Genomic DNA, 27,542 nt, shown 5'->3' with positions numbered 1-27,542 from the left:
TGTAATGTGTCATTTGTTACTGGTTGCATTTTTGATGATAGATTGAATTGCTCCTCTACATATTTAAAGGCATATGGTGTCAGAAAATTTAAATATTGTTGAAGATCTTGATGGCACTTAATCTTGATAGGCTTACGGACAATGGACATAACATAGTGATGGCTTCTTTCACTTCTCAGTACATTAAGGACAGAAAGGAATTCATGGGTAAATTGTAGGATGCTGGCATATTTGCTGCAAACAGATTTGATTTTGCTGAATGTGGACTCCAGACGATTATTTGTAGTTTCTCCGAGAATTAATGTACAGTCCTTAAAACAAGACACTCATTGTGCCTTAATTGGAGTCCAGTTCTTATCTATATATATTCTTACTGACCTACTGATTGAATCAAGTTCTTGGTGGTATTTAGCATACTCGCTACGTGTTCTTGAGTAGGCCATCTTCGTCAAAATTTCCAAGGAACGATTCCTTTCTCCAGAGGTGATGCCCATTTTTTCACATGTAATTTCTCTTGAAAAAGATCTTAGAGTGTGAAATAAGCATATGTTCAACGATGCTTGGGGGAAATACTTTGTAAAGGCCTCTCTTTCCGTGAAGTCCTTGTCAGACATGACAACATGAGTGTTAATCCAAGCCGGACAGAACTTCTTAAATGCATTCACTGCAGCTTCAATTACGTCTTTCGTTTCTTCGGCCAAGAAAAACATGCACACTATTTCGCTGAAGCCGTTTCCGTCCACACATAGAAGCAGATACACTGGCATTCTAAGATCTAATAGCTTGTATGTGGCGTCAACTAATAGCAATTCAGGGAACATAGTGTACATGTTCTTCATGTACCTGTCCATGTACAAGAGGCCCTTGAAATTTTTTTCTTCGTCAATAATGACTTCCACAGAAGAGCCCTCTTGGTTTTTTAGTAATTCAATGACTGAATCCAAGTTATTTTGTTTTAGTTCACTTTTTGTTCTTTGTTTCAGATTGGAAATATCTTTCAGTGTCACTTTTTTTCCTGTCGTTTTCTCAACTTTTTCACGGAGAAGTTTCGGATTTGCTTTCAGTTGAATTGCTTCTTCAATTTCTTTTTTATGGGCAGTGCTTACACTTCTCTGCTTTGGAAGATGGTCAAAGATGTCTTGTATCAGTTCATGGTTATGTTCTTCTTTGAACCGAGACACTTCCAGTGTTTGACAACCAGTGGATAACTTGATGAAGATCTCAAATGGGCATCCTTGCCTAAATGATTTTGTGTTTCTTTTCCTCGTCTGGCTGGACCTCTTTGGTTTGTCCCCAAAAATACATTTCATGAACACATAATCATATTTTAAGGAGTGCTTTGCATAAGCAATTTTCTTGGGTGTTTTCTTTCGTGCTGCCTCGAGTGTTTTGGAATCATATTTCCACAGTGAACAGCAATGGGATTTTTCGTACGTGCTAATTAATTCCTCCAATTCCTGTTCACTGTGTATCTTTTTTCCTACGTAGAAAGGCCCTTTCTCATTATCATCGACGTGTTTTCCACTGCCACCTTCAGCTGCTCCTTCAGTATTTGACCCAGCACCAGCTTGTTGCACTTTACCATAATTACCGCAACTATTATAACTACCTACAGTTCCATCTGTATATACTTGTGGATTTACATCATCGCCTTCATCTGCTACTTTAGTAGTGTCAAAGTCCAGATTCCTGTCATGATCAGCAGCATCACTGACATCCCATCCATCTGTATCTTGATTCCCCACAGGATCCTGCAGTGAGCTTGCATTTCGCATGCACTTTTCACTCTCATCAAGGGCTTCTCCAACTTTATCTATATCATCAGTGGCACAGGTAGAGTAATCAGTTTTTTGAGCATCATCATCATCATCAGTGAAGAAATACGCTCCTCGATGTTTTATCTGTCTTTATTTGTACAAACAACGATGAAAAAGACCTACGAATACATAAGAGAGTAGAATAGCATAAAGCCGTAAATTACATATGAATATATCGCCAAATGTATTACTCTGATCGAATACCATGTTGCTAATCAATATTACAATGTAATGAAAGTATATAGTAATAACGAACTTACAAGAATAACGTGTGAATGTGGCTTATAAAGTCCAATATCGTTTCAGTGTTGTTTTCCAATATGGCTGACCTCATTCTGAGCCGGTCAGCGGTCTTGTGTCTGGCCTTATGGCCAGCGGTAATTCCTTCAATCAGTACTATGGTATATTTCAGTATCATTATAAGTCTCACTACCACCATCGCCATAAGTCTCTGCCCACTCGGAAATTAGTGAACTGCAAGAAGAGTATACAAGTTTACTAGGCCAATAGTCAATGGCGAAGCAATTTCCCTGAGGCTGTAATTTGTATTGTTGTTTGATTAATTTTCTCTCAAAAAATGTATACATCCAAGACACAAGAATTGCAGAGTATTTATATTGTGCATATAGTGCTTTGTGGCTTTGCAGCCACAAAGATAGATAAATGCCTTTTCATATAGATTTTATTTTTGGTAAAGTCTGTGTAAATATGTCAGCAATATAGCAATAAAGAGCAGTACACTTACACTGGAGTTAAGGTTTTGAGTGCATCACTCATTTGCAGTCTCAAATTAGGAATATCTTCCTGTGATTTAGCAGAATAAAAAAATAAGAATATCTAAAAGAACTGGTAAAATGAGAACGGAAGAGTGGGAAATTGCAAAATTTTGATAATTACCTGTTTAAAGTCGAAGATCTGCAATCCCTGAACAATGTGAGCAGCATACTGTTTTGGATAAGGTGGGAAGATGAGAAAAGAAAGATATGGTATGTTTGAAATGTGATAAAGTCTAAATTAAAAAATATATTGGACAAGAAGAATTAAATGAAATTATGATTATCAACAATAATATTATTACCTGACAAACAAATACACCACAGTCAGTACCATTGTCCTGTTTTGGGATTTCCTATATTATTTCATTAACAATACAGCTAGTAAGTTTTTTCTTTACATTAAGGGCATCAACAATGAGGAAGGTGTTAGAGGGTGGTGGCTGAGACCAAAAATGCCAACATATAGTCTGTTACTGTGTACATTAGGGAAATTAATCACTGCCCCCTGGGTATAATTGGTTGTATGCCGTACAGTTAAATGTCCTCATCTTAACACCTACTTTAGCAATGACATATGTCCATCCATTTTCATTAAATGGTAATCCTAGCTTGTCATTCATCTCCTCTTTGAGATATGATCTGCAATAAGTAATAACACCTGAAAATTATGATGATGACAATGATGATGATGATGATGATGATGATGATACATCATGATGATATAAAATGGTTAAGTATGAAATTTTATTGTACTCTCCCCTGGAGGGGTGGGGGGGGGGGGGCTTTTAAGCGACCAATTACAGAAAATCAATCAATGATTATGATGATGATGATGATAATAAAAAATGATTGAATGAAATTTTATTGTACTCTCCCCTGGGGGGATGGTAGCTTTTCAGTGACCAATTACAAAAAATCAATCAATGATGATGTTGATGATGATGATGTTGATGTTGATGATGCATATTGATGTATGTAATAACAAAGTATAATATGTAATGCTAAAAGTGATATTAATAGCCACTACATTAGTTATGTATTGCACACCTTAACACATTTAATTCAGCATTTTCTTCATATGCTGACTCATTTTTTAGTGAGTCATAATACATGATATTTTTGTTCTTGAAGTCAATGACCTATAAATAGGACCCAAAAAAAGTCAAGTATAGATAATGTATCCTGTATATGGGCACACTTCAATGTTTTTTGGGTAAAATGTAGTTCATCGTGGTCAATAGGCATTATAAGAACTAATGCTTTTCATTCATACAGTACTATTTCGAACAGGTTTTGTGACCTGCACTCATCAATGAATGATGTTTGATTTCAGCATAGTTATTCTAAATTGTACTCACAGCCAGGCACCAGTGTCCAGCACTTGGATGTGAGCCATCCAGATAAACTGGAATCAGAAGTTTTTCCAGGCTAAATATATCAATCTGTACATGTTAAGGAAAAACAATAATTTTTAAATAACATTTTGATTAATTTTAAAGAAATTGCCTTTTGTGTCAGTGTCTGTTGTTATGAAAATAGATGTAGGGATTCCTTATCCCTCTGATCCTTCATTAAATTGTTTACTTTAATCCTTTAATTCAACTGTATTCTCCAGAAATTTTAATGAACTGACAAATGCAAATGCAATATTAAATACACAGAAGGACTTATGTATGCAGGTCAAAGGGTAGTGTACTAGTTCTTTTAGATAATTTGGCATTACCTGGTAATTAGCTAATGACAAAAAACTAAAAATCTAAATGTAAACATTCTCACCGTTCGGGTCCACCTTCTGACTGCATGATAACCTTTTTTTTTCAGTTTTGTTAAAAAATGGGAGTTGAGGAAGGACATTTTCTGAAGACATTAAATTAAGGAATTATAGATAAGTAATTCAAGTGAGTTGCTCCATCAAGTGATTTTTTCTTGGTAAACATAATATTAAATAATTATTGAAAGTTCCACAAGTGAATTCAAACCTATGTTTGGAAAAACAATGCTAAACAGCAAGTCCTAGCTTATTTAATACCTTGTTCTCCATGAGGTGGAGCTGAATGTAACTGTTTATTATCTAAAGAAAAGCAAATTAATTACTTCTTCTGGAATTACATTTGACCTGTTTTAATTTGTTAAGAACATTCTGTTCATTAGGGTAAGACTTAGAATTTAAAGCTCTTACATTTATTGTCATTGATCTTGGCATTAGGATCCCGTAATTTCGTGAGGTCCTCTTCGTTGAACACTTGATTTTTGATGCGATATCCCGGCATTGGGTTTTCTTCTTTGTCTTCCCCGCTTGTATCTGTAATTTGATTAACATAAATATTTCACATTCACTTTGTTTTTGTTTTATTTTCAAATGGTTTGTCTATGTTATGACTTGATAAGAGTAAAGAAATGCACTTACCATTTACTTGTATCACCTGCATAAAAAATAATATGAAATTTCATATCATAATCATAATTCATATAATTTCATGTGTTGAAATTACATATTATCCAATACATATATTTTCTGGATAATGTATAATTATAGGGCAATTAATTAGATTTTAAACAAAGATTAGCTAACCTTTTCTTTTACTTCCTTATCAGACAGGACATAATGTAAACAAAATGTAAGCTTCTTGATTGAGAGCTTCTACATCTGACACTTTAGTGACCTATAAGAAATTGACATTAATATATTAACGCTTGGCATTTGTTTATTGCCAGTAAAATATAATTAAGTACATACATGTTGATCGTTCATAGAAAACCATATGTTGTCTACTTTACAGAAACTGGAATAGTGGCCAGAATTACAGCTATCCCCATTGTGCACAACAACACTGTTCAGAGTATATTTGCTGGCATGTTCCTATAAATAAATTATAGAACACAATAATATTTTATTGTCAGTTGTTATAGTTGGCCATTTTTAGACAAAATGAGTGCATTACTCCTGCATAATATACAAAGTATACTTGTCTAATGTTTACTAAATAATATAATTATAAGCTTTGACTAGCATTTTGTACCTGTGAAACATCACTAAACATGTTGCACTGTATTGTTTCAGGATAGGCCAGTTTGGTCTTGATTTTTCTAGATCCTCCCATGGAAAATCTGCCCCAAAAAAGCTGCATTAAATTTTTACACAACCTAATTTATTAATGTTTAAGGCATTTCTGAATAGGTATAATATAATTTACCTCTTTAAATGAAGAGGAAGAACTTTAGGTAATTCTGTGACAGATAGATTTTTCTCCGCTCTTGTCAGTTGACCACACCTATGAATTCAATATGTACATCCATTGTTTTGGAATCCAGGCAGGCCAAGATTTTTAAGAACACCAAAATAAGGGGAAGTCTAAAGTGCAATGAATGTACCTTGCACAAAAGAATTTATTGTTACCATCAAGTATATCTGCAGCAAAGTAAGCTTCTAAAGCATGTACCAAAGATTTGCACGTTGCCTACAAAAATAAAAATATAGTCAATATATCAACTGGCAGGTTCAACATGACTCTTTACTAGCAAAAAAAGTCGTACCGGAATGTCAGTGCTAGAGCCATACATTGGAGTAATACAATAGCTGGTGTGGTTGCATACACTGCATCTAACTGTAAATAAAAAATAGAAATTAATATTCTGACAATTACAAAAAAAAAATCTTTCTGGTTACTACTGTTCTGGCATACCATTCAAATGATATTTGTCAATAATCTGTCTTACCTGAGCTAGTTGTCTCTCCTCCAATGTTTAAGAGTAAAGCTGGAAATCCACTGTAGAAATGGAAAAGAGAAAGTTCAGCAATTGAATACAAGATAGCTGTGAACCTACAATATTGAAAAAGGTCAGGTTCACATGCATGCATAGATTGCATTTTTTAGTAATTCTAAATGCCACTTACTTTTTTTGAGTGCAAGTTTCTATAGCTCCCATGATATTCAAAAACAGCTCATGTGTATCTTGCTGATCAAAAGATCCACCAGGCATTTTGATGAAATTCTCAGAGAGTACTGAATGCCAACCATATTAACAAATGAAGTACCGGTAGTTAATAAATAACAAAAAGTTATTAAATTCTATCAACTAATAAAGGAGATAACTAAGAGTAAATAAATATAATTTAAACAAAGTACATAAAAAATATATTAAATATCAAAAGAAGATATAAAATATTTCAATATCATTCATTTATTATTATCACATTATGCATGAGTCAATAAACTGGCCTGCTCTATACTTCTTAATATAGCAATACATCAACAAGTGCTTTATTTTCTTACAACTCCACAATGCACCATCATTTATTCTTATTCCGTGTATATTAAAGCTTCCTTTACATGACTCTCATAATGATAAAATAATAATAATAATTTTACTTTTTCTTGCCTTCCTATCTAAGCCAGCACATAATATATTTTGATTAGTGACTAATTATCCTACAAAGTGTACTTGATACCTTGTAAGTTGTCAACGATATAACTAGGGACAATAATACCATTATTGCCACCACACACATTGAGCTCAAGTTCTTTGAGGGCACAGACAATGCAAAATCCATCTCCATGATCTGCAAATTGATTGAAAAAAAACATATTACACGTGCACACTTTAATGTCTATGAATCCAAATATAGTTGGTTGTAGGTCTTACCGTGTTTTCCTTCGACTGCATGTTCTTTGATGAAGGTCATGAGAGGTTTGTTGTACACAATACACTGCAAAATGCAGTTTACAAAACACGTATTTCCTAGATTTTTGAGTCCTGGTTTCAAAAGATCCATTTCAAAAAGGAAATAAGAAAAAAAACGCTAAAGTCAGAGAACTGAAAACTTTTGTACAACTTCTTCGATTTTCCCGCGAAAGAGAACTTACATGACGTGGAATACAGGCATTATAATTAGCATCCAGTCCTTTTCTTCATAACAATACCCAGGGAAACCAAGGGCAGAATAGTTGTGCTTTGCACAGATGCTGCTTTTTCATGAGGTAATCGTTACATTTCCAGTTATAGAAAATGAGGTTAAAGACGTAAAAGAGACATTTCCAAACTGCCGGGTAGGTAGAACTCTGAAGTGGTTCCCGTGAGGTGAGTTGCGTGACGTGACAAGGAGATTTTTGTCGATTATATTACCGCACTACTTTATGCTTTTTGCTTTTACTCCGACGAAGGAGTATTGTCCGAAACGTCAGTAAGTTTTTTCATCTTTTCACGGTGTATAATTTACCTTTTCATCATTACTTTATAGTGTGATTATCAAAGAAAATAAGAGAAGATACTAAAGAATTGTAGAATTTCCAGGCAGGTTCTCCACAGCCGGGTATCTAGTATTTTGAAAATCGTTCCCGGGACCTTGTTTACTAGTGTGAAATTTTTCTAAGTGCCACAACTTGGACGCCGTGTATATAGTATGGCGAGACTCAGCGAATGCATATTCGTCAAATGTCTAAGGATTCTAAGAAGCGCTTTGCTATCCTAAACAAAGTTAGAAGACTTTGAATCCATGAAAGTTATTATTAGCGGGGATTTTTAATAAAAATTAAAAACTCCCGGGTATCTAGTATTTTGAAAATCGTTCCCGGGACCTTGTTTACTAGTGTGAAATTTTTCTAAGTGCCACAACTTGGACGCCGTGTATATAGTATGGCGAGACTCGGCGAATGCATATTCATCAAATGTCTAAGGATTCTAAGAAACGCTTTGCTATCCTAAACAAAGTTAGAAGACTTTGAATCCATGAAAGTTATTATTAGCGGGGATTTTTAATAAAAATTAAAAACTCCCGGGTATCTAGTATTTTGAAAATCGTTCCCGGGTCCCGGGTATCTAGACACTTCCAAAATAATAATGATTTTGTATAATAATTGTAGTTTTGCCGCCAAGCACCAACGGACAATTTGGAAAACTGACTTAAAAACTGAGTTAAAGATGTACAATTCACCTACCCTGGGCTCCAGAGGTTCTATAATTCGCTTTTACCGGAACATTGAACGAGTACGCTTAACATTTGAAGAGCTTGCAAGTAAATACGCTCTTTCCCGTGGCAGTTTCTTCGTTTAAAACATTTTCAAAACAGAAAATTCCAACCTAACAATTTCGTTATCATAATCCCCTCGAAGAGAACTTTACTGTACCGATATATGCCCAAATCCTGGTACTTTGTGATAGAAATAAATGTTCGTCAATTGCATCCTTGTAAATGTTATGACGATGTGATTAACAAGATTTTTTTTGTCACAAAGAGTATTTTGCCATATCTCGGATAAGTATCTCTTCGAAGGTATAATTCGAAGATGTATTCGCATTCAGGCGAATGGACCGAATGTTGGCATATTACCTGTTCTCCAAAGAAATACCATAAAAATCCACAATCTACTAACTTCTCTAGCCATCACGCTTAAAAAATTGTTGGATTTCTTGGAATTATTTTTTAATGTCTAAAAATAGTCTCAATAACAATATCACTCAATGCCAACGTCAAAATATGAATAATCTTGAATAATGTTGTCTACATTTGCCAATTTTAATAATTGAAATCATGGCATGATTCCAAGAACTAAGCGCAATGTGAATAAACATATTTTTTAACCGAATATTTTCTACATATTCTTCTACATATTCTTTGAAAAAAGTTACATTATCCCTTTTAGTATCTTGATCATAACAAGCCGCAAGCCCAATTTTATTGCGAACATTGGGATCCCTATGTTACCATGGTAATAACCACAGAATGACAGACGAGTTAATTTGATCAACGCCTTGAGCTACTAGGGCTGCGAGAGCGAAGTGTCGTCGTGGTGCTAAGGTAATCAGGAAAGTGTTGTCGTGTTGACATAAAATTTTGGAGATGACGAAGCTCAAAATATATTGGATTAAGCCTTATTCGGCGATCACGAGTCTTTACGCGGTAAACTCAAAATTTATGATCACTGAAGTACTCGGCAAAGGAGGATGTAGTTTTGGTCTTCCACTGATTATGCCTTCCGTACATACAGTCCAAGTGTTTTCTCAGGATCTTGATCCTAACAGGAACTGGTACGCTCTGTCGACTGATCTATGCTGTGCTCCGCCGAACAAGTTTTGTCAAACAGACGTGTTCAAGCTGTTTCCCGACGAAGTTTCTTCATGTCTCCTAAGAAACTTAAGAGACAAAGATGGCGGACTGATCTCCGCGAAGCTTTTCAACTCTGGGGTCAAAGCTGTAGCAGAAAAAGTTTATGTTGGAACATATTTCGCTTTGATCGCTGGGAACTTGCGTCGAAGGAGTCTCAACGAGTCGAATTTCCTTAAATCAGAGGAATTCTTGGCGGTTAAAAAGACAATTAACCAGGCAAGTTTTATCCCGCCAAAAAGTCATTCGCCATCGATTCCAAGCCCCAAACCGTGTTCTAGCACTCCGATCAAAGGCTGCAGCTCAGATGACTCGCTACCTATGCCTGAGTCACCAAGTAATTCCTCAGAGTCATTTACGAATGGGTCATTCGCAAAAGATGAAAAAAGCGCGCCAAAATTATCCCCGTTATTGTGGTCTTCGAGTTCTTCGTCGTCCTCTTCTAATTCGGTCATTTCTTTCCAAGAAATAGAAGAGCACGATTACGAGCCTCAATACAAAAAAAGAAAGATAAGGGACAAGTGTACCAACATCATTAAAGAAATCCATAAGATTTGTCACGAGAATGGAGAAGAGTTAAACAGTGTTTTGGCTAGATGCTGCGTTTTTGCGCGGGGAAAACTGCCTGGTGAGAGCAGGAAAGTCATTCGTGACGTGATTTTGGAAGTTGAGGAGACTTTAGGACTAGAGAAAACCCTAGAGGAAATTCTCCCAACAGAAATTTTGGAAAAACAAGTCAAGAATATGAGTGTCCCGGACTGGCAGCTTCTATTGCTGAAATTGCAAGTACCTATATCAGATGAGGGCTGGCAAACTCTACTGAATGTTACTGAATTGGGAAAAAATGGGGTGAGTTCTAGTTTCTAATGAGACTTTAAAAGTTTGTACAATTTCAATTGTGTATTGCATTTTTAATTTGTCGGGTTGATGGTAGGCCTAGAAGAATAATTTCGAGAGTAATATCAATTGTGCTTAAAAAGCGTCACAGTAGTGTCAAAAAAAATATTTGCACTAGTTATTTCATTTATTATTTGCTTCAGAGTTTCGTTTGTTTGTGTTCAGGTGTTCAAGTTCTGAGAGGGACAGGCCATTATTCCCCCTGGTATGGGTCTGCTACTTGAATGCATGGAGATTATTTTTGTTCGGTAGTTGTCAATCCATGGATTTTTCTAGAACAGAATTTTTTTGTAAATGTTAACCAATACGGTTTATGGGATTCAAAAGAAAAATTAACAATTTTCTTTCTCTACTTTTCTTGTTGTAGAGGTCATCAAGGGCCCAAGTGCTATTGTCTAAAAATAGCATTAAGGCTATTAAAAGTCTGGTATTTAGTAAAATTGAAGACCTTTTCTTGGTCGAGCCAACTGGAGATGAGGATATCCCAGGATACCAAGTAGCACTTGAGCCTGTTGTTTGCTGGCAAGCAAGGGAACTGCGGCTACATGGTCACCAGAGCCAGCATATTCAGTTGAATTTGAAGCTGGATGGCAGGCCATTTGGTGGTAAGATATTTTCATTAGAAAAATCAATTTTGTTCAATAATTTGTGAGAACATTCTTTGTTATAAAGAACAAGACTAGTGTGTTGTGACTGTTGCAACTTAGTACTGATTAACTTGTGTCAGTGTATTAGGTTTACATTGGAATGAGATGAAACTGCCATTTCATTATTTGCCACTCAGATATTCAAGTGATATCATGTTGTTGTTTAAGATTGAACCCATCATTGAACCCTCACAGTATTCAGCCAGATTAAAGCTAGCGAGCTAGCCAGGAGGAGATTGATTGATATTTCATCATTTCTTTCCACTCTAGGGAGAAATCAAGTGTTAGTTGGTGTTATACCTGCAAGTACTGTCCATTGGTCCAATCACAGTTCCAAATCATTTTTCCCACTTGCAATAGCTAATTGTAAAGAAGAGAGGTGAGCATCTGCTGGCACATATTATATTGTTTTATATCATGTAAGAGCCCACTTCAAATTATTGATTTGATAAACAATTGTCAAACAAAAGTTTCAATGTTTAGTAGATTCATGAATGAATATTTTGTTTCTTTGCGTATGTATGCTGCAAATCCTCGGTATGTCCTTTATCTAATGAATAAGTATTATTATTATTATTATTATTATTATTATTATTATCATGTTTTATTTTGCAATGTGCCAATCAAATAAAGCATAATCTCAAAAGTGGGCTTGTATATGATACAGCTGTTTTGTCAATGAGTGTGTGATGAGGTTATAATCTGCACAAGGTTATGAACATTATAAAAATATGTAATATATATACCTACTTGAAAGAAGGTTGTCATACGAAAAAAGAACATTTGTAGTTTAGTGGAATAGGAATGCATTAAAAAGACAAAAGAAAATAACTGAAGCTGAACATCAGATCACTGAAGCTGAACTTTTTCTTTCGTAATTCAATTTATTCCTTTCTCACTAAACTACAAATGTTCTTTTTTTGTATGACAACCTTCTTGCAAGTAGGTGTATATCATATATAAGCTATTATGTTTGTCCATTTCAGAAAAACACTGAGAAGTCTTATTGCTAAACTGAATAACGAAAAAGATGCCATTAAAAAAAATGGAATCACAGTGGATGGCAAAGTTTATAATGTTTCGTTCAGAGGTAATCACTTCAGTATTTTAATTCATAATTTCCTAATCATAGGGATTTTCTTAAGATAAAAATTATGAAAGATCTAACTGCAAGTATGCTCACAAGCATTTGTATTCTATTTGCACCAAAAATTTCTAAGTGAGAATGGAATGCAAGGGAATCAGAAATCAATTATTTTTATCTGGAAAAATATGTGTGTGTATGTGAGTGAGTGGACTGGTTTGCAAATTACAGTATGAATACTTATTTTATTATCTTTTCTTTTACAGTGACTCTAGACTTGAAAGCATTATATCTTCTCTTAGTAAAAGATGATGACGAAGACTTTAAGCTTGGAGGGAAAGGGCTGGATGTGGAGTTTTGCTTCATTTGTCAGGCAATTAGAGTAAGATAATCAAAATATCAGTGATCAAAATACAAAACTGACAGAATCATGATTATTTCATGATTATTATTATATGCACATATATATATGAGCTCATCACTTAGCTTGCTGTTTCCAAATCAAAGCCCTTAAAATTCCCTTTTGATAATATTACACATAAAATGAAGTACATTTTAATAAATTTGTAACATGGACCTGTAGAAAGTTTCCTCTGATAATTTTTAACTACCACTTGATTGCACACATTATACATGCATAATAATTATTTCACAACAGAAAAGTGTTAAATAAGATGTGTTGCTTTCATTTATTTGACAGAATTGTAACTGTGATCTGGGTCCCAATATTGTATGTTTACAACATTTTAGTGAAACAAAGGCCAATATTGGAAGGTAAGAAGCAGCACATTATAAAATACATTAACAGAACATTATTTTGTTATTGACAACTTATCATAATATACCTTTGTGTTTAGGGTTTTTCATTAACCTTTGCAGTAAAGGGAGAAGACTGTGAACTAACCATAGTCTGACTGACTATACAACTACTCTTTGTTTACGATGGCACTGAGTAATAGTTGGAGCTGTTGCAAATATCATGATAAACTATGTATAGTTTTTAACTTCAACCAAGCATAATTTTAAAAATTAACTACAAAGCTGCCATTGTTAATTTCATTCAGATAATTTTCCTTAGTACTGTAGCATTCTTAGATCGCCTTACTCTTAGTGCAAACCTCAATGTGTGTGTGTGTTTTTTTTTATTATACAGTGCTAGCTTCAGGGGTATCAGGGATGATCTGATCTTCTTGTTGGAAGAGGAATTAAGTTCAATCAATCTGTGTGTCCTTCATTGTGAGTTAAGGAATACAGAACATCTCATTGCATCCCTTGGGCTTCAGTGCTACAGAATAGGCACACTGAAGCAATGTAACAAGGCCTTGTCCAATTTTGGACCAGAAACAACTGGAGACAGAATCACTCTTAAGTTAAAGGAAGGACAACAAACTGCCGTCACAAAGCAGAATATCACAGTCAAATCATTTTCAGGTGAATTGAGGTTTGGGATTAATACTTTTTCATCTACTTTATGGGCTTGCTTGAATTTATTATATTTTACGTTGATTTTTTGCACTCACAAGAACACACTCATCCCTATGTATATACCACAATATAATGACTATATTTCGATTACACCTATCTCAGTCAACATTCCCCCTCCCCTCCCTTCCTAGGCTGGGTCCTAGTACCTGCTCTTACCAGAAACTTAGCCTTGCATAACCAAAGGTTGAGCATGCATTAAAAGCAATATTTTTGCCATAAAGCCCAATATGGTATTTCATAAAATTTTAAGTTTTTGTGAAGCTTAAAAACAACTGTTCATGATCATTCCTTTTATTTTTACGAAACAAAAATTCAGAATTATGAATAATTGTAGATTATTGTTTTGTTAGTCAGATGGGCTTTGAAGTAAGCAGTCAAAAATATTTAGTTAATATACATACTTATATTTATTGATTGATTAATATTATATTGTTTTAAGGAAACACTGAAAGACGTATCCTTGACAACATAGAGGAAGTTTTGGAAGATTGCTTGCCCCAGGATGCCATCAAAAGACAGTTTGACAACCCAATAGTTGCAAAAGAATTTTTGTTCAACAAAATATCCTTTTGTAGTCAGCAGGTAAAGGTAGGTTATCCCAAACAATGTGACCTAACAGTAAAAAATGTAAACCAGTTCAATAATTTTGTTGCTTTGACCACAATCCCTTACAGTATTACACAGGCTTAAAGACTAAAGACACTTTTGTGAGGGACTTTGGTAAATACCAAGAAGAGATAGCACTATCTACTTCAGGTATGAACGCTTCAATAATATTTATGTGTACCACATCTAAATAAGTTTTTTAATTACATTTTATTTTCATTTTAAGATGCTGGGAAGAAGGTGGAAGAGTACCTGTGCATGTGGAAAGAAAAGGAAAAGGATATTTCTGAGAAATTGCCCAAACTGATGTCTGTATCAAGAAGAAAAAAAAGTGTTGGTAGCATAAAATATGTCAATCAGCTGAATGATTATGCAGCACAGATTTTTCTGGAGTTATTCCTCAAGGTAATCATGCAATGTTATTACTGTTATTTTTTGGAGGAAAAGGCATTTTCTAAAATTTAAACAAAAAGCAGAATTAATTATATATGTAGCATGCACTGCCATGTCAGTCATAAATTCTCATCAACTTGACCCAGATTCAACTGCTGTTCCCACAAGGCTTGTTATTGTATGTGTTAGCTGTGGTTAGGGAGAGAGAATCAAGCCATTACTAATTTTCCTTTTTCTCTTTTCACTGGTCTAAGCTTTGAAATTATTGTTCTTGATTGTTCCTCATCATGATCATGAACACTGTGAAATCATTAACTTTTTAATATAAAATTTAAGGTTTTCACTGGTTGGAGAGAAATTGCAAAAGTCATGAGAAAAGAGGTTTATGGAAAGGATAAGCAGGATTCTATTGATGTGTATGATTTACAGGTTTGTAAATTATCATTTAGTTATCCTAAGCTGGTGTGAACAAATGCAGGCACCTTGTTCCAATGAACATCACAAGGACATCCAAGAAATAACAAAATTAATAATAGCTCAGCCCAAGCAAAACAAAATTCAATTGCTCAATTAGCTCATCTTTGTTCTTGTTTTATTTTTATTTTTTATTATAGTGCAAGGAATGGGGTTTTCTGCTGCGAGAGATGTTTGGGTCATCACTAGGGACTGGGGACTATGCCCATATGACCATAGAGCATTCAAGCATGCTGTTGAGGCAGTTTGGTAGCTTGAGAGAGTACTCCCAGCAGTCCATTGAGTCAGCACATTCATTGCAGAGACAACTTTATGCAAAGGCAACTTCTCACGATAGGCATGGCTACACTTCTTCAAGTGAGTACTTTAAGATTAAGTGCTTAAGATTGCTTCAAAACGCAAATATCATTATTGTTAATAAGAGTGATTCATTCTTTTTTCAACAGTTAAGCAGATCATTCTTCACTTTTACTCTGAGCGACTTCTTTTCTTGAGATTATGCTTTAGAAAAGCTTTGGAATGTAATTTGAAAGGTATGAATGATATTGCTCTTACATGTATGTAATTGATATTGTATGATTTGAGACAGAAGCCCTATTGTATTAGTTTCTGTTATCACTAGCCCGATACAATTCAATTTACCTCTCATTGTAAAGTAAACTTGTAAAAGAACCATTTAAAACCCATTGCAGCATGTTGAATATAACAGAATGCAGTCTTTATAAGAAATTGTCAGTTGAATATGTAATAAATAATGTATCTTCCCACAATTCTTGGCCTCAGCTTTGTAGCTTTTCGAGGACAAAATTTGTATGTTGGAGTTCCTGTGTCCTGGTTTATGAAAATGAATTGGCTGAAATTATTCATGAACTTTATAATGATAATTATTTGTTTTATTTTATGATAACTGTATATTATCATTTTATTAAACAAAGTATATAAATTTGTATATTGGAAGGTGCCCCATTTCACTTTGGAGGATGTGGATGGCCACTCAATTATGCAAGAAAAGTGGTATGGTCATCTGCTGATGTTTCCTGGATCCAAGAAATGGATACCTTGTTGACAAGCATCTTTGGTGAAGACTTTTTGCAGTACAAGTGTGATAGATTTACCAAGGTAATGGAAATTGCCCCTGAAAGTCTTCCTACATTCGTGTATGACCATGAAGCCAGAGAAAACAATGGTTCTGATGACCTTCCTGGCTCTACCCAATCCAGCCAATCACTGCCTGTCTCTACCCAATCTAGCCGAACACCACCTGTCTCTACCCAATCCAGCCAATCACCACCTGTGTCTACCCAATCCAGCCAATCACCACCTGTCTCCCAATCCAGCCAATCACCACCTGTCATCAAACTTGGCAGCCAAGTAACACCTTCTGTCACTAGAGTCATTCAGTCGAAGCCTAAAAAGAACCAGTTGTCAACCAACAGCATTCCCAACACACTCTACCCAGATCTAAGACTTGTTACAAAGAACACCCTAAGCAGAAGGCAGATATCTCAGCTTCAGCTTCCACCAGTAGTGATGCTGTCTCATCTAGATCTTGAGGTAATAAAATCTCCCGTAAGACTCAGTAATCCAATGTTGGTGGCTGCAAGACCTCCACAAGGAATCCTGAATGAATGCAAAGAGCTATTACAAGTCCAAAACCATGTAAAAACGTCTGCAATTCTGATAGATTCAGATGATGATGATGATGATGATGACACTGACATTGGTATTCAAGTGGGTGGACTTGGTGTCTTCAACAGATTCACACTAGACATCTGGGAAAAGGCCTTTGAAGCCTCAAACACATCAAACGAGGTCCATCAGGAGCTGAATTGGCTTGCCAAAAGTAATGGTATCCTGACCAGTCATGAAGCCAAATCCATTGAGGCCTTGTTGTTAGATTCCAAGCCAGATGGTCAAATATTGTCAGTTAGAGGCCATATTGTTGATGTCAAAGATTTGACAACACTGGTGGGTGAGAGATATTTGACTGGTTTTGTGATTGACAGGGCTTGTTTAAAGTACAAAGAGCTTTCCAGACATGGAGAAAACTCTCTCTTTCTTCCAACATTCTGTCAAGACTGGACATCAGGTGATGATGCAGAGCATCTCAAGAATAAGGTGATGCAGTATACATGCAAGGCTCCAGAGGACATGGCCAAAATACACTGGGTCATGATGCCACTTCATTTGGCAGGCTCACACTGGGGTCTTCTGGTGATTAACATCAAGTTAAAGCTCATGTATTATGATGATGGTTTACACTGGAAGCCCCCTTCCAATCTTGGGTGCATAACCAAGAAACTGATCCAGTCATTATATGACATATCAGACGGCATGAACAGTCAATTTGATCCTTCAGCTTGGGACTTTTCTTTGACAATAAGTCACTTTGGGATGCCAAGCCAACCTGCAGGCAGTGGTAGCTGTGGTATGGGCGTAATCATGTCTGTTGACAGCATTGTGAATGGTCCTCTTAAAACATTATCTGACTTCAGTTGGAAATTTGATGACATGCATAACCATCGCTGTGTCCTTTTAAAACAGTTCTTGGAATGGAAAACACAAGATTGTAGTTCTCAAGATGAACTGTAAATTATTACCTGTGTTAACAGCACTGGGGTGACTATGGATTACCTGTGCTAACAGCACTGGGGTGACTATGGATTACCTGTGCTAACAGCACTGGGGTAACTATAGATTACCTGTGCTAACAGCACTGGGGTGACTATGGATTACCTGTGCTAACAGCACTGGGGTGACTATGGATTACCTGTGCTAACAGCACTGGGGTGACTATGGATTACCTGTGCTAACAGCACTGGGGTGACTATGGCTTACCTGTGCTAACAGCACTGGGGTGACTATAGATTACCTGTGTAAAACACTAGAATTTTGCATATATTAATTTTTAACATGTATTTTAATCCCTTGGATTACCTGTGCTAACAGCACTGGGGTGACTATAGATTACCTGTGCTAACAGCACTGGGGTGACTATAGATTACCTGTGCCAAAAGCACTGGGGTGACTATGGCTTACCTGTGCTAACAGCACTGGGGTGACTATGGATTACCTGTGCTAACAGCACTGGGGTGACTATGGATTACCTGTGCTAACAGCACTGGGGTGACTATGGCTTACCTGTGCTAACAGCACTGGGGTGACTATGGATTACCTGTGCTAACAGCACTGGGGTGACTATGGATTACCTGTGCTAACAGCACTGGGGTGACTATAGATTACCTGTGCTAACAGCACTGGGGTGACTATGGATTACCTGTGCTAACAGCACTGGGGTGACTATGGCTTACCTGTGCTAACAGCATTGGTGTGACTGTCTTATGTATTCTAATCTCTTGGATGCATAATTTTAATTAAAAAAATTAAGTTGTCATTGGATACCTTCTTGATTATTGTGCCTACAATCATCATTGTAGCTTGGTTTTCAAGTGATCTGGCTTCGAAGCACGCAAAGGATTATTTGTCAAAAACGAAAAAATTCAAACACTTATTCCCCTGTTTTCATTTTGTCGTATTTTGTTTTTATTTAGCAAGAGAGAGCATTTTTGGTCCAAGTAATTTTTTTTTTCGATGAAAAGTTATACAACAAAGAACGTATGTTTAGAGGGCAAACTGGAAATAATTTGCGATCAAAATGCTTCTGATTAATTTATACTAACCTGGTTGTTTACTTGCAGCCAATCATAAAGCTTTTCCGTTTGACAGTCGTGGATGTGACGTGATCGAGTTCACGTGTCATTCTCAGTGTCTTATGTTCCAAACTTTGTCGGAGATGGACGTAGAAAAGGACTTTGAGGTGAGCGTAGAGAAGGACTTAGAGATTGACGCAGAATCGAGAAAGAAAAATACTACAAAATACTACAAAAATCTTGCAAAAAATCAAAAGAAACGATGGCGCGCAAGGAAGAAGAAAAGAGAGGAAGATGGGGTCAAAAGGAGGGATCAATTTCAAAGAAACAGAGCGATGAACGACCAAGGTGAACAGATGGAGGTTGAGCTAGAAGCTAAGTATCTAGAACCGACCGTTGTTATGGAAGTGGAGAAAGAAAAGACAGGAGAAGGAGAAAGTAGTTTAAGTGTTTCCAGAGAAGAACGGGGGAGTCTGCTGGGGAGAGAAGAGAGGAGTCATCGAAGTCAGTCAATTCCGCATGGCCATCGGTTTAAAGAAATAAATATTTCTGGGCTGGTTAAGATCGGCAAATCTGTTGGTGCAGGGACTTTTGGCCAATGCAATTTAGCACGGTACAGAGGTATGGTAGTCGTTGTGAAGGACTATATCACAGACAACTTTTCCAGCAAGGAACAGCTAAGACAGGAAGTCCTTCATGAAGCAAAAGTAATCTCTCAGCTTGGCGACCATCGAAACCTCCCTTTACTGTATGGAATATGCACTGTCAATCTTCCATACAAGATGGTTTTACAATTCCACGGAATAGGGGAGAAAAGTGTCACACTTTACAAGGCAGTCAAGACAAAGAAATTGACGAACGAACAGTGGTTTGACATTGTCAAAGGTGTTGCTGCCGGTTTAAACCACGTGCACGCAAGAGGATACTTGCATAATGATTTGAAAGTCAACAACGTGGTTATTGAGAACTCTACAGGCGAGTACCATAGCGTCATAATTGATTTTGGTAAGAGTTCCAAGATTTCTGCCAATTCAAGGAGAAAAAACCTTTCCAAAGAGGAGCAGCTAAAGTACACAGCAAGCTATCCACACATTGCGCCTGAAATTGTAGATGGCAGCAGCGATCCCTCCATTAAGAGTGACGTTTTCTCTTTTGCAAAGCTATTGCAATTTGTAGAAAAACACTCATCTTTTGAAATAGGTGGACGAGTAGGCTGCATGGCATATAGTGCAGCTCTTCTACAGAATCCTAAAATGCGGCCTACACTTATGCAAATTATAAATTACAATAAGTAATTTTGTTCTTATTTATCGCGGGTAGAAGCAAAATCATTAAGTTGTATGATTTATATAATTCCCGTTAACAGTGATTCGTGATTCCTTATGAAAAGGAATTCATTCCACATGTTTGGAAGGCGTATTTATTTTTATTTGTGATTTCGCTTCTACTCCTGATATTCAGTAGTTGCTCCTTCCGCGCGTATTGATGGTAGTTCAGAACTTGTGTACATATATAGTTTCAGTTAATTTTATGACACTGGATCAGTGGTTTTTTAAACATCTAGGTTTTCTATTCTAGAGTCACGTGTTTTTGAAATAAAACAATTTGTTAAGACAATCAGATGTTCTAAAAATTCAGCTATAGTTATAGTATTACAAACGCTTTCTATTCAACGAATATATTTGTTTTAGCAGAATAGAGTTTTTAAAACAATCCTCATTACTTATACAGAAACTTTTTGTAAATAAAAACGTAATGTGAAATGTCCATTGTTTGTTGTGTCATATACATGCGGCCACCAAATAACCTCTACCTCTCGAGTACATCTGCCTTCACCGAAGCCAATTTCCAAGTTAGCGTGCACTGTTGCTCTTTCAGAGTTTTTTCTTGCACTCCATGGATCACGTTGAACAGCTGCCTCTATTTCCTCTCTTATAGTCCTCGACGGCCTACTGATTTCTTTGGTCCCAGAAAATAGAATTTCCTTCTTGATGGGCACCAGGGTTTGGTCCTCCATGCATTCGATGAATTTCTCAATAGCATACTGTTTGTATGAAATTCTATTCGTGTAGGTACAGTATGTCGGCGGTCTCTTATGTGGAGCAACTCTTATGCTATCGATCTCGCACTGAAGTCGTAGAACAAAATGTTGAAAGAAGGCCGAAGGAAGTTGTAAAAAGTCGATCTTGAACCAGCCACCTAAACAGAAAAGTATAGTAGTAATAAATTATGCGTTCGGTGTGTATATAAACAGAAAAGTATTCGATACGTGTGTGAGTTATTTCAGTTAAATATAGCTATCTGTTTATATTTCGGAAAAAATTATGATATTATCATAAGTCCCGAGAAATACAAGTGAGGTTGTTAAACATACCTGGAAAATTCGGATGGAGAGAAGCATTAATTTGTTCTGCAACCCCTGAAAGCCACAAAAGATATCCGTTCTTATACTCGCTTGATGCTACGTTCATTAACCCTAACAGTGGCACAGCGACTTGTAGGCAGTTGTCATTGTCCATAAACTTGACCGTTTTCATATCAAGTGTTTCCTTGGTGTGTCGGATGCCATGATGTTTTCGAAGAGATCGATAGGTCTTGAATTTTTTCTCACAAAGATAGCAAAGTAAATCAAAAGTTTTCGACATAGTTAAGTTCTGGACTGTGGAAGTGTTACACGTGTCGGGGAAAGCTATCATACGACCGGAAAGGCATGCGTGGTTTTCCTTGGTTTTTTTTAAAGAAATCTGAAACCGGAAAGTATTCCATAATAGGGAATCGCCTTGAGCTATTGTTATATTTAAAAAAGAAGTGATTTTTTCATTGCTACCATGTAACGAGCATCTTGAGATGATTCAAGAAAAGTTTTTATGTATTTACGCTGTAACGAGCTTAGTAGCGAAAGATTCAAACAAATTTCGGATTACTATCCACTTTGACAAGAGAAAATCTGCTCTTCAAGTTATAAATACAACAACTGACTAACAACAACTTTATTATTGGATAGTTACAAACATCTACATTTGTAGTTGCTGTAAACATGGAGGGGGGACTCATAAGATAAACCATTGTTAATTGATTATGGATAAACCGAAGAGGTTCGAGTACCGAAGTCGTCCGAATCTGTCTTCGCTTTCCGTAAAACAATGAGGAAACAGCCAGCGAATAAATCAGTCGGAAAGCAACTTCAACGTTCAGTCAAAAGTGACAGCTTTTAATGAGCTGACGAAAGGACTTTCAATATGAAGCGGTCTTTCCAGTTAGGCGTCCTGCTGGCCATAAAACAAAAGATTCACACTTCCCCCACTCCTAATCCCCCAGAAATATTCCAAACATGCAGATCTGAATGCGCCCAAACGCAATAAAATCGGGCTTGCGGCTTGTTATGGTAAAGCGCATTGAAACATTGTGAAATTCGCTATAGAAGAACCCCATTATTATTATGACTGGGAAATAGAGAACGAAGACGAAGACAATAATGGACAGAATGCAAATAACCATGTGTTAAGAGATGGAGAAAACATCAGAGACATACTCAAAAATCATTTGTAACCAATCAACCAAGTTTATTATAATGAATTTACAATTAATTGCATTGAATATATACTTCAAAAGGCCTTAAAAGTATTTTCTTAATAGTATTTTCATATTTTTACCGATATATTGGCAGTTAAAGTTGATATAAGTAGAACTTTAACATTTGATATCTGATTTATTTATAAATGTCTTTACCTACAGAATAAACGCCATCCAGCATCACTGAATTAATATTATTTTGCTTTGAAGAGGACTCCATCAATTTAATTTAATTTAATTAACAGTTCTTGCGCATTTCGCAAGCCTCAATGCGCTTAAATGATAAAAGAAAAATATGTACAAAAAAAAAAAACAAAAAATATAAATAGAATACAATGGGAAAATTGATGCATATAGTATGTGCCTATTTAAAATTATACAAAACTACAAGATATATATATATAATATAAAATTAATGATGACTAAAGCGATAGAATATATTGATCACCAATTAAATGCCATTTTGAACAAGTGTGTTTCAAGTAGAGATTTAAACATATTAACATATTCTGCATTTTTAATGTGCTTAGGAAGTTTGTTCCACAGTTTAGGAACAGCGAATGTAAAAGCTTTAGCTTCTCTAATAAGCTAATAAGATAAGATGGTGCACTACAATTAACGATCTTATAAGTAAGGAATGATACATTAAACGTGATACGAAAATATACTGGTAACCAATGTAAGTTATAAAAGCATTGGAGATATATGTTCCTTCTATTTGCTCCTGGTCACCAACCTGGCTGCTGAATTTTGGATGCGCGGCAACTCACTTAAATGTTTGGCAGGTAAGCCATATAGAACGCTATTACAATAATCTAACTTCGATGAAATAAAAGCATGTACTAAACGCTTAGCGGAGGAGCTGTAAAGATATTTCCTTATTCGTCCGGTATTTCTGATTGCTAATGAGGCTGAACGACAAACATCACAAAACTCGGAAATTGTATCCCTGATCTTACTTTTTATCCTCGATATTTGCATACATACGTAGTTTCTGATATTCTGAACTTTGTGGGTTATGCACAAAGTGTAATGCTTCGTATTTGCGGAGAAGCAGGGGAAGTTCTACTTGTCTAACATCGTCCCCCATAGTCCTAGTTAAAGCCTGGTAGCCTTGCATGTTCGACAATATTGAATCAATATTAAGCTCTTGATAATCATTGTGGATTTGTGACCCGTGAACGTCGTCGTTTCCTGTTCCTTGTTCTGAATTCGCTGCATTGTCCAAGGATGCCTGAGATTTTTCTGATATTCTTTCGTAGTCTTCATTTGGCGATGTATCTGATGCATTTGCTGCTAAAAATTCGCTTGTAGCAGGATAATCCATTGCTGTTACAGCAACCACGCTTGCGTCCTGACATTAATATAAGACATAACTTGAAAAACACAACAGTGTTGAAAGTGTAGGGACGACTGATGGACGAAGGGACGGGGTGAAGGGAGAAAGGACAAAAGGATAGAAAGGACAAAAAAGAAAAGAAGAAAATAGGGGAGGAAGAAAGGAAGGAAGAAAACAAGGAAACAAGAACGAAAGGACAAAGAGGAACCAAAAAAAAAAAAGAAAGGAAGAAAAGGAGGGAGTTACAGAGAAACGGGAGTAAGGGGCGAAAGAAGAAAATGCGGAATGAAATGAGGAAATCAAGGAGTAAATAAGAACGGGAGGAAGGAAGGAAAAAAATAAGGAAACGATAACGAAAGGACAAAAAAGGAAAGAAGGAAAGAAACGATAAAAAAAAAATTAACTCTACGATTTAAAAGTACATACATCGATATACATTATCAGGAACATACCTCGTTTTCTGTTTCAGCCACATCTGGACGTGGTAATCTGTTGGGGGAAATTTAAAATATTGTAATTTGTTCGATTTGAATGGAAAACTGGTCTTGATATTTCTTCTAATTTTTCCAGAAGAAAATTATTGTTTAGGCATAGCCTTTTTTAGTTGGCATATTCTTAAATATTTGATTAATTCCAAACAGTCCAAAGCCTTTGTATTTATTCCTAGTATAGTTACGTCACCTACTAATTTCTTCTCTGTTATCTGAAAATATATGACATATAGACACGTTATCAATAAAAGTAATTGTATGATTACGTAATGTAGGTCATTAATTAACAAGCAAAGAAAAGGAAAAAGATAAGTAAAAGAAAACAGGTACACATTAAAGAAACGTATACATACTTACCCTTAAAATAGCTTATTTTACATTTGATATAATAAATATATGTTATGAGGACAGCAATTATTATGAATAAAATGCACGTTATCAACAGGTGGATTACTGCAAATGTTTTTCCTGTTGAATACAGAGAAGGAAAAATTAGAAATGTTGACGAGAATGAAGCGATTGTTTTCATGCTAAAGTAGCAATAATTATTTATTTTCAATCCCCCCCCCCCTCCCCTCACAAAAAAAAACAAACAAAAAACTGCAGCTATGTTTTCAACTTGAAAAAAATCATCCTATTCCGTCAACACCCTTACAATAGAAGAATAACATAAAAAGAAACAGGTTTATGTCATTTTTAAGTTATTTTGTGACATTGTTCTTTTGTTGTTATTGATATCAGGATAGTTTTCCCACAACAAATCACTTTTATGCCTATAAGAGGAAATGTTTTTCAATAACGAGCAATAATGGCAAAATAAAAAAGTGAAACTAGACCTTTGTACGAGTTTTGATCCCAATTTGCGTTTTGGGTTAACACTCAGAACCTTTTTTTAAAAGTTAGAAACTGATGTACTATGATAAAATGCTTGTTTGAAGCGGTATTTTTAATTGTACAAAGATGTTTTGTTGCATTTCACGCTGGCCAAAAACGCACGCTAAATCGGCAATGTTCGCCATTATTTTTGTTCAGCGGTCGTGCTCTGTAACCTAGGCGTCGCGTCAATGAATAATAGTAATGGCGGCGCTTTCAATTGCAAATGTATTGGCAAAACTCGATGATGATGAGAATGATAACTGCGAAGAAGTCGAGGAAGTCGACGAAAAAAAAGAAGACAAAGGCATAGCAGATCAACTGAAGCAATGTTTGATGGGTCTTTCTGTTTCGAAATCGGATCTTGAGAGAAAAAACCGTTTTATTGATTATGCTATGGAAGAGTTGGTCTCGTTGTGGGATTTTAGCAAGAACACGTCTTGCTCAAGATCTTTGCTAAATACTAAGCCTATTCATGCCGGGACACTGTTGCTGGATGAAGGTAAAATGTGGCTTACTAGCATTTATCGTCGTCTTACCGGAAGAAGAACTTTACGCATACCGTTTTACGCTGAAATTCAACGATCAATTCCTCGTGTCTTCTTCAATGTTGTTGTTCGTGTGGTGAAGAATAGCTATGGCTTCGCTGCTCCATTTTGCTTTCACAGCAAAAATAAAAAAGGAGAGGTGATATCTCTGACGTCTCTACGATTAGTCAAGGAACTTTTTTGCCTTTTAACATGTTTATCAGGGCCTGAAGTCATGGAATTTTTGAGAAGAACCCTTGTTACAGGGATGAGAACTGGACATCAAGTATCAGTTCTCGTGGATGAAATTAAGGACTTTGCCTTTATCTACAAATACAGGAAAGGAGAGCTTACTATAAGTTATCACTTTGGAAAGTGGAACATTTGCGGTGAACCTCAGCACAACTTATTGTTCTTATTGGATTCATAGCAGCGAACGGATTTGGGACTGTTGTAATTTCAGTTATCAAAATGTGTTCAAGATAAATTAGCACAATAAAGAATTATTGTGATCTAGCCCTATTTTGTGACATGACAACCACAAATCAATGTGCATTAAGATTAGCAGCTTGTCTTTTCAGACACTGGAATTGCTCCTCTTTGCTCTTATACATATTATTGTAGTTTTTTGTAATTATATTGACCAGGCGTATTGACATTGACATAAATAAAATGGCTTCGTTTGGCATCTTTACTTGCATTCATGCTCAAAAGTTTTTGCCCACATGTATCAACTGACCCAAAAATTGCCAGTCAATCCACTGTGCATGAGTGGATTAAACTGCACGTAACTTTCGATCCTATATGTAGAGCAACAGATCATTTTGAATTTGTAAACATACAATTGAGCAATGCTTACCTCTGCTTATAATTATGATCTAATTGCCATACTTCAGTAGCATAGCAAGGAGGGGCACATGCCCTTCCCCCTAATTTTCTGGGTAATTTATTATGATTATGTGTAAGGGCAAAAATTAAAATATAAGATTTTTCAAGCTTTTTACTATGTATGCCCCCACCCGACCCCAAATTTGCAAGTGCCCTGCCTGATCCTAAGTTCTTATTATGCTCTTGACAAACCTGACCTCCCAAACAGTTCCTTCCACCCCTCCTCTTGACTAGCAAATAACAATAACAAAAAATTCAATTGCAACATGTATCAAATATCAAAAATGTTTATTTACAAATCTCATAAAAAGTAAGCAAAACTCCAAAAGCTGTTATTACAGATGCATACTGATGAAGTGAAAATTAGCAATTGTGCATTGTATTCACTAGACCAATTAATAGCCTGGATAAATGGTCCCCCCCTAAAAAAGTCTCATTGCAGGCTAAGCTGTAATAACAGTTTAGCTGGCTATGCTTTTGTGAATATAATTTTATATGCTATAAATAAATGAACCTTATAAATATATCTTTTGTTAAATACACACATATATCAATAAAAAGTGAACAAAATAGCAATTCAAATTATGCTGGAATTGTAAATACTTAAATATAAGAGATAAGGGACTGGACATATTAAGAAGGGGTGGTGCATTTTGAATTACACTTGCACAAAAATTTGACCCCTCCCCTAAAACCCCCTTTGTCTCTCTTAACCCCATCTGTTGCTGTGTATAAAAATGGAGACGCATCCCCTATTTACACCAGCCTCCCTTTCAATAAATAATGACCAGACCCTAAATTTATCTTGTTGAAAACATATCTATTGTATCTATTTTATCTATTATCTACATCATACTTTTTAAAAAAGTAACTGAAACAACAGTTCGAAAAATATGCTGCTGTCTACAATCATGTGATAG

The 27,542-nt window shown here is 35.8% G+C and overlaps 3 protein-coding genes across 5 annotated transcripts; 1 reads left to right on the top strand and 2 right to left on the bottom strand.

The window, feature by feature from the left end:
• Positions 1 to 326: 326 nt before the first annotated feature.
• Positions 327 to 8,998, bottom strand: LOC116289745 (uncharacterized). Of its 3 annotated transcripts, XM_089035768.1 has the most exons (15): positions 8,922 to 8,998; positions 7,238 to 7,348; positions 7,044 to 7,154; positions 6,489 to 6,597; positions 6,311 to 6,360; positions 6,128 to 6,198; positions 5,966 to 6,051; positions 5,788 to 5,865; positions 5,614 to 5,701; positions 5,331 to 5,453; positions 5,166 to 5,256; positions 5,001 to 5,016; positions 4,773 to 4,895; positions 4,623 to 4,664; positions 4,372 to 4,450 (listed from the first exon to the last, which is right to left on the bottom strand). In XM_089035768.1, exons 1-11 carry the CDS (start codon positions 8,974 to 8,976, stop codon positions 5,185 to 5,187), a joined length of 954 nt encoding a protein of 317 aa, XP_088891894.1. In that variant the 5' UTR covers positions 8,977 to 8,998; the 3' UTR covers positions 4,372 to 4,450; positions 4,623 to 4,664; positions 4,773 to 4,895; positions 5,001 to 5,016; positions 5,166 to 5,184. The 3 variants fall into 3 exon arrangements, with proteins under 3 accessions (XP_088891890.1, XP_088891900.1, XP_088891894.1); XM_089035774.1 differs by lacking the exons at positions 5,166 to 5,256; positions 5,331 to 5,453; positions 5,614 to 5,701; ... (6 more) ...; positions 7,238 to 7,348; positions 8,922 to 8,998 and adding exons at positions 1,772 to 1,936; positions 2,078 to 2,291; positions 2,563 to 2,621; ... (3 more) ...; positions 3,641 to 3,732; positions 3,952 to 4,035 and having other exon boundaries at positions 4,370 to 4,450; positions 5,001 to 5,018; XM_089035764.1 differs by lacking the exons at positions 4,372 to 4,450; positions 4,623 to 4,664; positions 4,773 to 4,895; ... (10 more) ...; positions 7,238 to 7,348; positions 8,922 to 8,998 and adding exons at positions 327 to 1,936; positions 2,078 to 2,203.
• A 282-nt stretch (positions 8,999 to 9,280) lies between these two features.
• LOC116300515 (uncharacterized) lies at positions 9,281 to 18,680 on the top strand. The gene is made up of 14 exons (XM_089035347.1): positions 9,281 to 10,544; positions 10,960 to 11,197; positions 11,510 to 11,618; positions 12,226 to 12,329; positions 12,590 to 12,705; positions 13,024 to 13,097; positions 13,477 to 13,754; positions 14,248 to 14,396; positions 14,483 to 14,564; positions 14,641 to 14,819; positions 15,144 to 15,236; positions 15,422 to 15,638; positions 15,728 to 15,814; positions 16,240 to 18,680. The coding sequence occupies exons 1-14, from the start codon at positions 9,432 to 9,434 to the stop codon at positions 17,871 to 17,873; spliced, it is 4,473 nt and encodes a 1,490-aa protein (XP_088891473.1). The 5' UTR covers positions 9,281 to 9,431; the 3' UTR covers positions 17,874 to 18,680.
• Positions 18,681 to 22,473: 3,793 nt separating this feature from the next.
• Positions 22,474 to 24,595, bottom strand: LOC148913752 (uncharacterized). The gene is made up of 3 exons (XM_089035949.1): positions 24,525 to 24,595; positions 24,296 to 24,332; positions 22,474 to 23,858 (listed from the first exon to the last, which is right to left on the bottom strand). Exon 3 carries the CDS (start codon positions 23,829 to 23,831, stop codon positions 23,460 to 23,462), a length of 372 nt encoding a protein of 123 aa, XP_088892075.1. The 5' UTR covers positions 23,832 to 23,858; positions 24,296 to 24,332; positions 24,525 to 24,595; the 3' UTR covers positions 22,474 to 23,459.
• Positions 24,596 to 27,542: the final 2,947 nt, after the last annotated feature.

This window comes from Actinia tenebrosa, unplaced genomic scaffold (genome assembly GCF_029948245.1).
Source record: "Actinia tenebrosa isolate PJP-AT-01 unplaced genomic scaffold, QUT_ActTen_1.0 PGA_scaffold0__85_contigs__length_37466705, whole genome shotgun sequence".
Lineage (NCBI taxonomy): Eukaryota > Metazoa > Cnidaria > Anthozoa > Actiniaria > Actiniidae > Actinia > Actinia tenebrosa.
This window is presented reverse-complemented; position numbering and strand designations above follow the sequence as displayed.

Excerpts from the sequence above, each read along its gene's own strand:
- LOC116289745 (XM_089035764.1), bottom strand. The coding sequence starts at position 1,775 with ATGCGAAATGCAAGCTCACTGCAGGATCCTGTGGGGAATCAAGATACA.
- LOC116300515 (XM_089035347.1), top strand. The coding sequence starts at position 9,432 with ATGACGAAGCTCAAAATATATTGGATTAAGCCTTATTCGGCGATCACG. Across the intron at positions 12,706-13,023 it reads TCATTTGTCAGGCAATTAGA|AATTGTAACTGTGATCTGGG; the intron begins GTAAGATAATCA and ends TTTATTTGACAG. Across the intron at positions 15,639-15,727 it reads GCATGGCTACACTTCTTCAA|TTAAGCAGATCATTCTTCAC; the intron begins GTGAGTACTTTA and ends TTTTTTCAACAG.
- LOC148913752 (XM_089035949.1), bottom strand. The coding sequence starts at position 23,831 with ATGGATTATCCTGCTACAAGCGAATTTTTAGCAGCAAATGCATCAGAT.